This window comes from Eretmochelys imbricata, chromosome 3 (assembly GCF_965152235.1).
Source record: "Eretmochelys imbricata isolate rEreImb1 chromosome 3, rEreImb1.hap1, whole genome shotgun sequence".
NCBI lineage: Eukaryota > Metazoa > Chordata > Testudines > Cheloniidae > Eretmochelys > Eretmochelys imbricata.
In genome coordinates, this window is record NC_135574.1 from 10,280,577 (window position 1) to 10,292,729 (window position 12,153).

At 43.7% G+C, this 12,153-nt stretch overlaps 1 protein-coding gene across 1 annotated transcript; it reads left to right on the forward strand.

Annotated features, from left to right (window-relative positions):
* The first annotated feature begins 513 nt into the window (after positions 1-513).
* Positions 514-10,225, forward strand: LOC144261930 (L-threonine 3-dehydrogenase, mitochondrial). The gene is made up of 8 exons (XM_077811504.1): positions 514-697; positions 1,168-1,210; positions 5,109-5,179; positions 7,151-7,300; positions 7,414-7,586; positions 8,464-8,554; positions 9,517-9,786; positions 10,086-10,225. Exons 1-8 carry the CDS (start codon positions 514-516, stop codon positions 10,223-10,225), a joined length of 1,122 nt encoding a protein of 373 aa, XP_077667630.1.
* The last annotated feature ends 1,928 nt before the right edge of the window (positions 10,226-12,153 follow it).

Consider the following 12,153-nt stretch of genomic DNA (forward strand, 5'->3'; position numbering starts at 1 on the left):
ATTACATCAGCAATGGATTTTAACCCTTCACTAGGCCATGAGAATGTTTGTTGACTTGACTTTAGGTAGTCTCTAGAATGTATCCATTTAACCCATGTAGTGACAGCTTTCAATCATAATAGTAGGTACTGTTGCTTTTTGAGCTTGTGCCTCCATTTGCCATAGGTATCGTGATTTCTGATACTCACCACAAAAAGGGACTAGGCAGAATGTTGAAATGACACCACCTTGGGTTCTAACTGTCTGCTACACTGGACTCTTTATACTTGTGAATATTTTCTTCTGCTAATGCGTGTGATGCTATCCTTATTCATTCTATTTCATGAGCTGCATATAGCAGGTCATGGCACTGGTTTGGTACTTCAGACAAAACTGGAGTTGCATAAAACTTTCCTTAAACACAGACTATTCTACACAGTTCTAAATGTCGGGAGACTGTATTTTTTTTTTTTTTAAAGAATAATTTGTGACTAATACTTTCCCTCTTCTCACAGCTTTATTTAAAAGACAAAAATGGCAATTGTAAAGAACTTGAGCAGAACTCTTAGTCAGTTGCTACAGAGCCCCAGTTGTGGATGTCAGACTTCCCTTGTGCCAGTTAGATGTATTGGTGTCTCACCACGTCAGGTGACCTCAGATGCCAACTTTCATTCAGTATCTTTTTCAGAGACTGATCATCCTCGAGTGTTAATTACAGGTTAGTCGTCATTTAATTACTTCATTCTTATTTTTGTTTCTCAGTTGGCAGTCATTTTTTCTATCGAGGCCTGATCCTGAGAATTACTGAGCATCTACAAATTCCATGTAAACAACCAGGAGTTTTGAGTATTCAGCATCTCTCTAGATCATTATTATGATGTATTATTTTGTATTGCAGAAGTACCTGAAGCCCCCAGTTAGGATTAGCAGAATATTGTGGCTTTTTGGGCCAGTTTATTTTAGAGATATAGTAAAAGCATCCCTTTCCCTTAAAACAGTGTATTCAGTTTCTTGTTTCTGTGTAAACAAAACTCTTCTATTTTGGTTCCCATAACAATGTAGTTGAAGTATTACGTTTTGAACTTCTATTGGTCTATAAGGACACATAAGTAACAGTCAAATATTTCGATATCATTATCTTTTCTTTGACTTGGCTTTTGTTTTTACAATCTCTGTTTTCCTCTTTAGGGGGCCTGGGCCAACTTGGGGTGGGACTTGCTAAACTCTTGAGGTATGTTCTGATTTTGTAATTTTATACATCTTAAGAAGTTAAAAACCCCACGACCAAGGTTTTCAGAAGTGACTGGTTATTTTGAACGTCTCAAGTTGAGCACCCAAAATTTCTTATGAAAGCTAAGAATCTTAGAATGCTGAATGGGACATTTAAAATTTAAAAGTCCATATTTCAAAATATCCTTAGAACTCCTGCTATTACTTCAGAAATCCAAGATGTAATTAAGATTCAAAACATAATTTTACACCTTTTGTGGTGTTTGTTCTTATACCTTTCACTCATTTTAGAGCTGAAAAATGACCAGTCATTCTTCCTTTTGTTGGTATTTTTGGCCTTAGTCCTGCAAATGTGTGTAATTTTGTACATGTGACTTGTCATTGGGTTCAGTGAGACTACTTGGATGCATAAAGTTAAGCATATATTTTGAGAATCTAAGGCCTTAGCTTGTGGTAAGTTTCCCTTTTTGTTTTTCATGCACTATCACAGTGCTGCTGGCTTTGAGTTCCCAATATCTCAAGCAAATGTTTAATTTGTATGTCTCTTTTCATGATCTTTTTTGAATTCTGTTGATACTGCATTTTTTAGAAACCCACTTTGGGTTTTCTAAAACCTACCAACTTACTAAACACACAAAATTTTGGACCTTGCCATAATTGATGGTGTTTCTTGAAGAGAATTTCAGTGATGGTAACTTAAAAGATAAATGTTTCTATCTCTTATAGTGCAGTAGCTGCATCGTAGTTACGAATAACAGGAATGTTAAGATTTTATTTTGCAGTTGAATGGGCAAAAAGCCATAAGATAGAAACGTCGATATTTGAATTTTTCATGATAGTTTGATGTAAAGTGAATTGATGCAGAGAGAATAATAAGAGCATAAAATGATCCCTTCTGGCACTTTTTCACTGGATTATCTCACTTTTTTCTTTGTATTGCTTTCACAAGAAAACACTCTAGGAGCTGTTCATCCACATTCTTGATCTAATGTGCTGATTCCTAGATATCTGCTATACACAGAGGCAGTATTTGTCTATAGAGCATTGTAGCCATAATGGGAGCACCAAAACAAATCCTCCAAATTTGATGAAGACAGTGTGGCGGCGTGAATGCTGTTGGGGGCAAGAGGGAGCAGCTTTCGCTTCCATCTTCAACAGATAACACAAAGCAATATGTATCCCAACTTTGTCAAACTTGCACTCTAATGCAAAACCTTAGCATTGACCTCAGCAATGTTAAGGCAGAGTAACTTTCCAAATGTCAGATGTGCTGATATGTTGATATAAAAGCATATGAGGTCACTATTAAGGTTGTGTGTTAGAGTGTCAGTTTGGAAAGCAGGATTACATATTGCTTCCTGGTATCTGTTGGAGATGGAAATGCAAACCTTAGGAAGTGTTGGAGTATGATATCAAGAGTATCTTAGGCAATGTACACGTCTTTCCCCTTAACATCTTACTGGCATTTTTTTGTAACATGCATGGACAGTGTGTGCTGCTGCAACTTTTAACTGCTACTAAACCTAGTTTTTGTTTGCAAATTTTCTGAGAAGAGAGAAATTTTGGCACCAAGTCTGAAGCCTGGTCTACATTTAAGAATTAGATCAACCTAACTGTGTTGTTCAGGGCTGTGAAAAATTTTGCACCTTGTGCAATACAGTTAGGCCAACCTAACCGCATGTGTAGACGTGGCTGGGTCTTCTGTCAGCCTAACTATTGGCTTTTGGAGAGGCAGATTAATTACATCAGTGGGAAAAACCCCTCCTACTGATATAGGTGTCACGGAGTCCCCGGGTGATGCTCTGGAACTGCTCCCTAGGAAGCCAGGTGGGACTCTGGTGAGGTCTCCTCTCTGTGAGCAAACTGTCTTCAGGGCAAAAAGCTCACACGGCTTCCACCTTCCTGGGTTTGACCTCGGAGCATTCAGCATCCTCTGCCCCTCCATGCACTTCCCACAGCAAGTCTGCACAGGCGGGGCTCCTGAGGAAGCCAGAGGGTCCTGCACCCCAACTTCGCAGTCAGATGTGACTCTTAGCCAGCCAGTAAAACAGAGGTTTATTAGATGACAGGAACATGGTCTAAAACAGAGCTTGTAGGTACAGAGAACAGGACCCCTCAGCCGGGTCCATTTTGGGGGGCAGTGAGCCAGACAACTATGTCTGTACTTAACTCCTTGTCCCCAGCCAGACCCAAACTGACTCACCCTCCAGCCCCTCTTCCTCTGGGGTTTGTCCCTTTCCCAGGCCTGGAGGTCTCCTGATTCCTTTGTTCTCCAACCCTTTAGCTATCACCTTGCAGGGGGAAGGGCCCAGGCCATCAGTTGCCAATAGACAGAGTGTCGGCCATTTAGGTACACTGGGCCTTTGCTCTCCAACAATTACACCCCCTTATCCCATCTACAGACTTAAGAAATGCATAGGGGAAACTGAGACACCCCTACAGTATTCAGAGGAAACATTAAGAACAGTCCCACTTAGTCACAGTAGGAACCAACTCTACTACAGCAACACAACTGGAGCCCAGTAGCTTACTCCTGGGGGAATTCTGCACTACTGCATGCACATAATTAATGAGCAGTGCACATTTTTTATTTTTTTGTGCAGAAAAAAGCTTCTGCTGAAATGTTGCTGCCATTCTGCCTTTTCCCCACCAGAGGGCGCTGTGGTGATAGAACACAGCAGCAGCACCCAAGCAGCTAGGGAAGAGAGAGAGTCTGTCAGGCCAGGTCAGGAGAGGGGGGCTATAGGAAGCAGAGAGCGTGGGGCTGCTGTGGGTCAGACGGGAGCTCAGAAGGGCTAGTGGGGGAGGACAGACTGGGACAGGGGCTGAATGGGAGTGGAGGCGCAGGGCCACAGCGGGGAGGGAGGTGCAGGGCCATGTGGTGATGGAGGAGGGGGTGCAGAGCTGCTTGGGAGATGGCTGAGTGGGAGCACAGGGACACATGGGGGCAGGAGGAGGGGGACGGACACACAGGGACAGTGGGGGCACAGACACGTGGGGGGGACAGGGACACATAGGGATGGGGGTGGCTAGGTGGGGGCACAGACACACATGGGGACGGGAAGGGAAACGATGGGGATTGGGGGGAGTGGGTGTCTGAGTGGGAATGGAGGAACACATACAGGTGCAGGAACACATGGGGACAAGGGCAGATGGACCTGACTGAATGGGAGAGGCTAGGGATCAGCCAGGGTTTGCATGGGGGAAGCTCCCTAAAAATCCCTCCCCGTCTCCCAAAAAAACCTGTTCCATACTTTTTCCACCCATACCCAACAACCCTCCAAGTTCCCACCCAGGCTCCTTCCCAGCAATTTTACTTCCCTCTCCCTCAGCTCCTCGGTTACCCCTGACTCCCACAAGCCTTTGCACTGCTACTGAGGGGTGCGGGAAATACGGTTCTGTACTGTAGTTTAAATGAATTATTACTCACAGTTCTGTATTAATATGCCTAGTAAGGAATCTGTTTGTCAAAAAACATTTCCTGAATCTTTTTTGTTGTCTGTATTGTTATAGACATACTTGCTGACAGGTATTTTCAAATAAATGACCAAAAATAAATTGAAACCGGTTTGATTATATTGTGTTATTTTGACAAAATATGCAGAATTTTAAAATATTGGTCACAGAAATTTTAGTTTTTTGTTGCAGAATTTTTTGGCTCAGACTTCCCCCAGGAGTAATAGCTGTACCACTGCAGCGGCTGTAATGTAGACGTACCTCGAGAATTAAAAAGATAGATTGGCATGAGTGCTTGCACTAGACAAAGTCATACCATAAAATTTACTCTGCCCAAATGACTTCTCCAAATTAGTTCCTATTAAAACTAATGTAGCAGAACAGTGAGTGACACATTATCTTGAAGAGTACAAGCTAATTGTACTATGTGCCTTCCTTTTCAGGAAGCGTTTTGGAAAAAACAACGTGATCCTGTCTGACATTAGAAAACCACCAGATCATGTCTTTTATAATGGTGAGTGGATTAGCATATAGAGAAATCTTCATATTGCCTCTGATGTTGCTCATCCCCTGCAAGACACAGCCAGGCATTTGAACTATGTATAGTTCTTAAATTAATCAAACCACTTTTCAAAGTATTTTTATGATCTTGAAAATTCTGGGTGTTTCATTCTGACTTCTGTGAAATCTTCCCAGAAATTGGATTTTTTTTCCTTTGGGCAAGGTGCATTAACATACGTCTTGAATATCTCCTTCCAATCTTCTTCCCTTCTGATTTTTGATGACCAAAATACATCTTAAAGTTAAATTGGCTGTGGCTTTCATCCCAGTTGGTTTAACCCTCTGGCTTCTGCTGTAAGTGTTGATGCAATTTAAATTTTCCCAAAAGAACTGGGAAATGAAATCCACATTTTGTACATACTGAAATCACTTTCTTATATGCGGTATATGCTGAAATTCATACAAGATTGCCAGTATGGATTCACATAGTGGCAGTACTGCCTTGGAACTTGGTTAGCCTCCTTTCCTTCCCTTTTGCCATAAATAATAAACTATAAAGGAACGAGTCTAGAGGCATTTCAGTAATATTATGTAAGCTGGTCTCTGACCTCATACTACAGCAGTGGTCTCCAACCTTTTTACGCCCAAGATCACTTTTTTTGAATTTAAGGACAACCAGGATCTGCCCCGCCCTTTCCCCAAGGCCCCGCCCTATTAATTCCACACACACACACCATCACTCGCTGTCCCCCACCCTCGCTCACTTTCATTCGGCTGGGGTAGGAGGTTGGGGTTCAGGAGGGGGTGCGGACTCTGGGCTGGGGCCGAGGGGTTTGCAATGTGGGAGGGGGATCTGGGCTGAGCCGGGGGCAGGGGTTTGGGGTGAGGGGTGCAAGCTCTGGGAGGGAGTTTGTGTGCAGGAGAGGGCTCCGGGCTGGGGCAGAGTGTTGGGGTGCAGACTATCGGAGGGAGTTTGAGTGCAAGAGGGTTGGTGTGTAGGAGGGGGTACGGGGTGCTGGCTTGGGGTGCAGAAGCAGGTTCGGGATGCTGGCTCCAGGAGGGGTCTGGGGGTTGGTGCAACCTCCTGCTGGGCAGCACTTACCTCCGGCGGCTCCCAGTTGGTGGTGCAGCATGGCTGCTGCTAAGGCAGACTCCCTGGCTACCCCTGCCCCACGCTGCTCCCAGAAGGCCCCTCTGGGGGTGGGCGGCACGTGGCTCCGCGCATTGCCCCTCTCTGCAAGCACTGTCCCCGCAGCTCCCATTGGCCACAGTTCCCCGTTCCTGGGCTGTGGGGGGCGGTGCTTGCAGGCAGGAGCAGTGTGCAAAGGGAGGTCTGCCCCGGACCCCACTGGTCACTTCCAAGAGTGGTGTGGGGCCAGGGTAGTCAGGGCACCTGTCTTAGTGGCTGTCACGCTGTACTGCCGAGATCGCGACCGACTGGGAGATCCTCTAGGATTGTCCCATCAAATGCAATTGACCGGTTGGTAACCACTGCGCTATCGGTATATGCCAATAGTTGATAGAGTATATTTGATAGAACAGAGGGTCCCAAACTGGCCTGTGGTCTGCAGAGATGGCTAATTAAACATTGTCAGCTATCCTAGTCTTCAGATGCTAAATGTAGACAAAATACATTAAATACTCTTCTGTGAAGTGCTGAAGCTGCTACAAGGATGTTATGGGATTGCACATGGAAGAGCAGACGTCCATGAGAAAGTGTCCTTATTAAGATGTGACCCACGCTGTGAAAAAATTTGCAGAGCCTTTGTGATCGAATCTTTGAGAGAGGGAGAGTATGAGTGCTCTAGTGGCTGCTGCCTACAGAAGGCAGAAATCTGATGCATAAAGTGGACTGAACGATATTTCTGAATAAAGACATGGGCAAGAACCTGTGAACTCATTGGTCCTCGTGTTGTTTTTTTATTGAATTTTGTCTCAAAGTGTCATCTTAGCATCCAGTTTTCTATTTGGTCCACTTTTTTAGGTCCTTTTATCTACTCTGATATCTTGGACTACAAGAATCTCCGTGAAATAGTGGTGAACAATCGAATTACTTGGCTGTTTCATTATAGTGCTTTGCTCAGTGCTGTTGGAGAAGCAAATGTTCCTTTGGCCAGAGCTGTAAACATTACTGGTAAGTGCAGTAATTACAGTAAGTGATTACAGCACTGTTTGACTAGCCTTTCAAGTACATGACATCTCTGGAGGAGACTTTGTTTAAATTCTGATAATTTCTGTTTGTTCCAGGTTTGCACAACGTTCTCGATATTGCAGCTGAGCATAGTTTGAGACTCTTTGTCCCTAGCACAATTGGAGCCTTTGGACCCACCTCTCCCCGAAACCCAACTCCGGATCTCTGCATTCAGAGACCCAGGACAATCTATGGAGTCTCCAAGGTTCATGCTGAGCTCATGGGAGAAGTAAGAACTTTGTTATGGATTGTTAGTCTCGATGGAAGGTGGATCACTGCGGTGTTCTTTCCGCTTCCTGTCTTCTCTTCCTACAGACATATTTTCTTAGTAGTATGAGGCAGCTGTTGATGCTTTGCCTGAGGGGTTTGGGGTGGGGAAATCATAAGTTCTGTGTGAGGAATTAGCATGAAGTTGGAAGTTCACGAACACTTGAGTTTTAGTATTGTTTTGGCTTCTGACTCTTTGTGACCCTAGGAAAATATTTCGCCTCCCTGTTCCTCAGTTACCAGCACGGCATGGCTTGGACAGCTGAGGAATGGCACATTAGTACCGGAAAGTCTTCCTACAGTATATTTTCTAATGACTCCAGGGATCAGGATGGATACCGATCATCAGAGTGGATTAAATCAAATCAAAATAACTGACTGTTCTTATTTAATTCATATTTGTTATTTACATGTTGCATATTCTGGCATGGTAGAGGAGGGAAAGGGTAGGAATGGTATCAGAGGCACTGTGTGCCCCGCCATGTGGGAATGGAGGTCACAGAGCCTCTGACATATGACACCAATGGCATGAGGAAGCGGGACATGGGGGCGGGGGGGTCACACAAAGTTCCTGGCTTGTGGAAATGGGTTGTAGCACAGAGTCCCTGGCATGGGGACATGGGTGCATACAGAGCTGTTGGCAGGATAAAAGAGTGATGGAGGGCTTATAGCAAATCTGTGAAATAGAGAGGGAAAGGAGCTTGAGTGTGGGGGGCGGGGGGGAATGGAGGGATGCAAAGAACTGTTGGTGTATGCAATGTGTTTAGTCTATAGAAGCAACAAAGTGTGCAACCCTCTAGTTTCATGTCTAAAGTCTTGCTCGTCTCCTTCTTCAACAGTACTACCACTACAGGTATGGGCTAGACTTCCGATGTCTGAGGTATCCTGGAATTATCTCTGCTGACTCTCAGCCTGGTGGGGGAACAACTGGTAGGAAACTCTTTTTCCATGTCTCAGTATTATAGGTGAGAACATTAGCGTGCAAGCTGATTGCCCCACATAGCAAAGATGAGAGGGACATCAGGGTGTAATTTGTCTGGTGACCTCATTTGCCAAGAAACAACTAACCAGTCACTTTGAAATGCAGTCACATAAATGAATAATGGCCATCATATATAGGTGTGGTCACAGACCAGCAGGGCCAGCTCCAGGCACCAGCATTCTAAGCAGGTGCTTGGGACGGAAGCTTGAAAGGGGCGGCTGTTTAAACGTGGCGGTGGCAATTTGGCGGCAGGTTCTCTATTCCGCCGGCCACGGCAGCAAATCGGCAGCAGCTTCTCTCTTTTGCCATCCGTGGTGGCAGTTTTTTTCACTGCTTGGGGCAGCAAAAACTGTAGAGCCGGCCCTGCAGACAAGAAATCTGTTGTATCGTATTTTAATACCAAATATTGTGTGCTGTGTTGTACAGTGTGCCTATCAATGTCTAACTTAGAGTGCACCTGCATACATCGTCCAGTGAAAGTCATTTGAGGGCATTTTTGCTGATTAAAAGAATGGTCTCATGAGAAAAAGTGGAACTTTCAGGAGACTAAGGTTGTGTAAAATGAAACACTGCTTCATCTAAATAACTCCTGAAATGCAGGTGAAAATACAAAGCATACTTCTGCTGAAACTAATCTGAGAGGTGCTGAATGGCCCCAGGGAACAGGAATGAAATATGATTCCACCCCAGAGATGGCTGCATTTCTAGAATTCTGAAAAGAATTTTTAATATTTTATTTATTTGCATTACCATAGCATGTTGAAGCCCAAGTCATAGACCAAGACCCCCATTATGCTGGTGTACAAACACAGAACAACAAAGACAGCCCCTGCCCCAATGAGCTGATGATCTACGTGTAAGACAGATGAGTACAGATGGGGGAGTACAAGGAAACTTTTTTTTCCTTCAGACTATGCAGTCCAGATTTTCCATGATGCCATAAAGAATGGCAAATTCCAGTGCAACCTAAAATCAGACACACACCTCCCAATGATGTATATCGATGACTGCCTGAAGGCTACGCTAGATGTCATGGAAGTGCCTGCCGCTTCACTTAGCATGAGGACTTACAACATCAGTGCCATGAGCTTCTCTCCTGAGGAGCTGGTGCAAGAGGTCAAGAAGCATATTCCTGAGCTCCAGGTGACCTACAATGTGGATGCTGTCAGGCAAGCCATTGGTTAGTATCTGCTTTTTCATTCCGTTCCATTCCAGTGATCCTGTATCAAACTTGTCTGGGTGAAGTCAGATGCTGGGACAGAACAGTATTTCCCTTTTCCCCCCCCTCATCTCCTATGTGTTCTCCTTAGACACTTGCAGTTTGTTTTGATCTTGATGACATCTGGAAGTGTTGCTGTACTATTTGAAACTCTACTCTGGTACTTACTTATGAAACTTTGAAAGATCTTTGCTATAAATCTCATGCTCTGGGTTTTTTCCTCCTCCCCCCCCCCACCCCCCCCCTTCCCTTCCTTGTAGCTGACAGTTGGCCGATGAACTTTGATGACAGCAATGCCCGGAGAGATTGGGGATGGAAACATGACTTTGATCTTTCTGAACTGGTGACCACAATGTTTAACATCCTTGGCTCTGACTCCCGGGTAGCCCACATTAACTGAAACTCCTTTTCAAACCTGGTTTCCAAACTCCGACAGAGGACCAGGGAGAAACTGCTGAATTAGTTCATTATGCTCTAAGTCTTATAGCAGGTAAATTATAAACTTTACATATATTGCAATAGAGCTGGGGTTTAAATACTATAGTTTGAATTCAGTGTGGTTATTTGAGACAGTACCAAATTATTTAGTAAAACTACAGCATCATTAAATGAGAAACATATAGGATTCTTGAATTTTAGCATTTAAGAAGCTAGGAAAAAAAAATCTCACTATAGGGCTGGTAATGCTATGCAGTCATTCCTACTGCCTGAGTATCCTTCTGAAAACACATGGCAACATTACAAAGCCTTGTGCTTAGACACATACTGAAGGATTGACAAAGTATACATTAATCAATCATTTCCTTAGTGGAGGTAGCTAATTGTGGATTGTAGGAAGGTAGGATTGTCCCTTCCCTCTCCCACCAACAGTTAAGAGATCAGAAGAGCCATTTTATTTTTAAACTTGACAATGGTCATTAAAGGTTATTCATTTTAAAGGGAAACCTTTTAGTTAATAGTTCAACCTTATAGCTAGGTATAGTGCTAGGTAAACCTGCAATTTGTTTACAGATGAGATTCAGAATGTTTGTAGCATTAATCTTATGTCCATAAATGTAAAGGAAAATAAGACTTGAATTCATGACACTTTTAAAAATACAGGGTTTTCAAAACAAGCTTTTTTGTGTTCTTTAGAAATTCTGTTTACTTCAGTTTTGTTGTAAAGATGAATTTGGGACACTAAAATCTATGTTGCATATCTGAATCTATAGCTATCCTATTTAAAGTAGGCAATGCCCAGGAATGAGCTCACCTTTAATTAGTACCACATTTGGCCTGTTTCCAGTCACATTTACTACACCATTGTGATCATATGCTGCAGAGAGCAAGTTTTTAAAGGTAGGTTGAGACTTGAGTCAGTTGTAAAGGTGAGCCAGTCTTGAAAATACCTGTTCCATTCACTGTACAGTGTGCGCTATGTATATGTGTATTTGTAGATACTATTTATGTGTAGATATAATAAATTTGTATGCTTCAGAGGAGTGGAATCCAGAAGCTGAGATTGTGCCAGCACTTCTTTATTTCACAAGTTCAAGAAATGGAGCCAAAGGCAGCCTTCAGTTTATCTGAATCTAATACTTGAAAGTACAAGTTTCTCTAGTTGCTGAGTTATGTGAAAGGTTGAATGTTTGTAATTGATGGGACTGAGTTGTGAGTGATGTCCCGTAATCATCTATATAAAAAGAGTGGGGGAAGTGTACAGTCTCACCTTGCCACCAAATTCTAGCTACAGTTGATAAGGGCTATCCTACTTACTTAAAAAGAAAAGGAGTACTTGTGGCACCTTAGAGACTAACCAATTTATTTGAGCATGAGCTTTCGTGAGCTACAGCTCACTTCATCGGATGCATACCGTGGAAACTGCAGCAGACATTATATACACACAGAGATCATGAAACAATACCTCCTCCCACCCCACTGTCCTGCTGGTAATAGCTTATCTAAGGTGATCATCAAATTGGGCCATTTCCAGCACAAATCCAGGTTTTCTCATCCTCCACCCCCCCCCCCCCCCAAACTCACTCTCCTGCTGGTAACAGCCCATTCAAAGTGACAACTCTCTTCACAATGTGTATGATAATCAAGGTGGGCCATTTCCTGCACAAATCCAGGTTCTCACCCCAATCCAAAAACTACACACAAACTCACTCTCCTGCTGGTAATAGCTCATCCAAAGTGACCACTCTCCCTACAATGTGCATGGTAATCAAGGTGGGCCATTTCCAGCACAAATCCAGGCTTTATCACCCCCCCCCCCCTTTTTCCCGGGGACACACACACACACACACAAACTCACTCTCCTGCTGGCAATAGCTCATCCAAACTGAC

Bases quoted from the DNA above. Each gene is read 5' to 3' on its own strand.
- LOC144261930 (XM_077811504.1), top strand. From the start codon at position 514: ATGGCAATTGTAAAGAACTTGAGCAGAACTCTTAGTCAGTTGCTACAG. The intron at 7,587-8,463 runs GTAAGAACTTTG...CTTCTTCAACAG, and splicing joins ATGCTGAGCTCATGGGAGAA to TACTACCACTACAGGTATGG. The intron at 8,555-9,516 runs GTAGGAAACTCT...TTTTTCCTTCAG, and splicing joins GCCTGGTGGGGGAACAACTG to ACTATGCAGTCCAGATTTTC.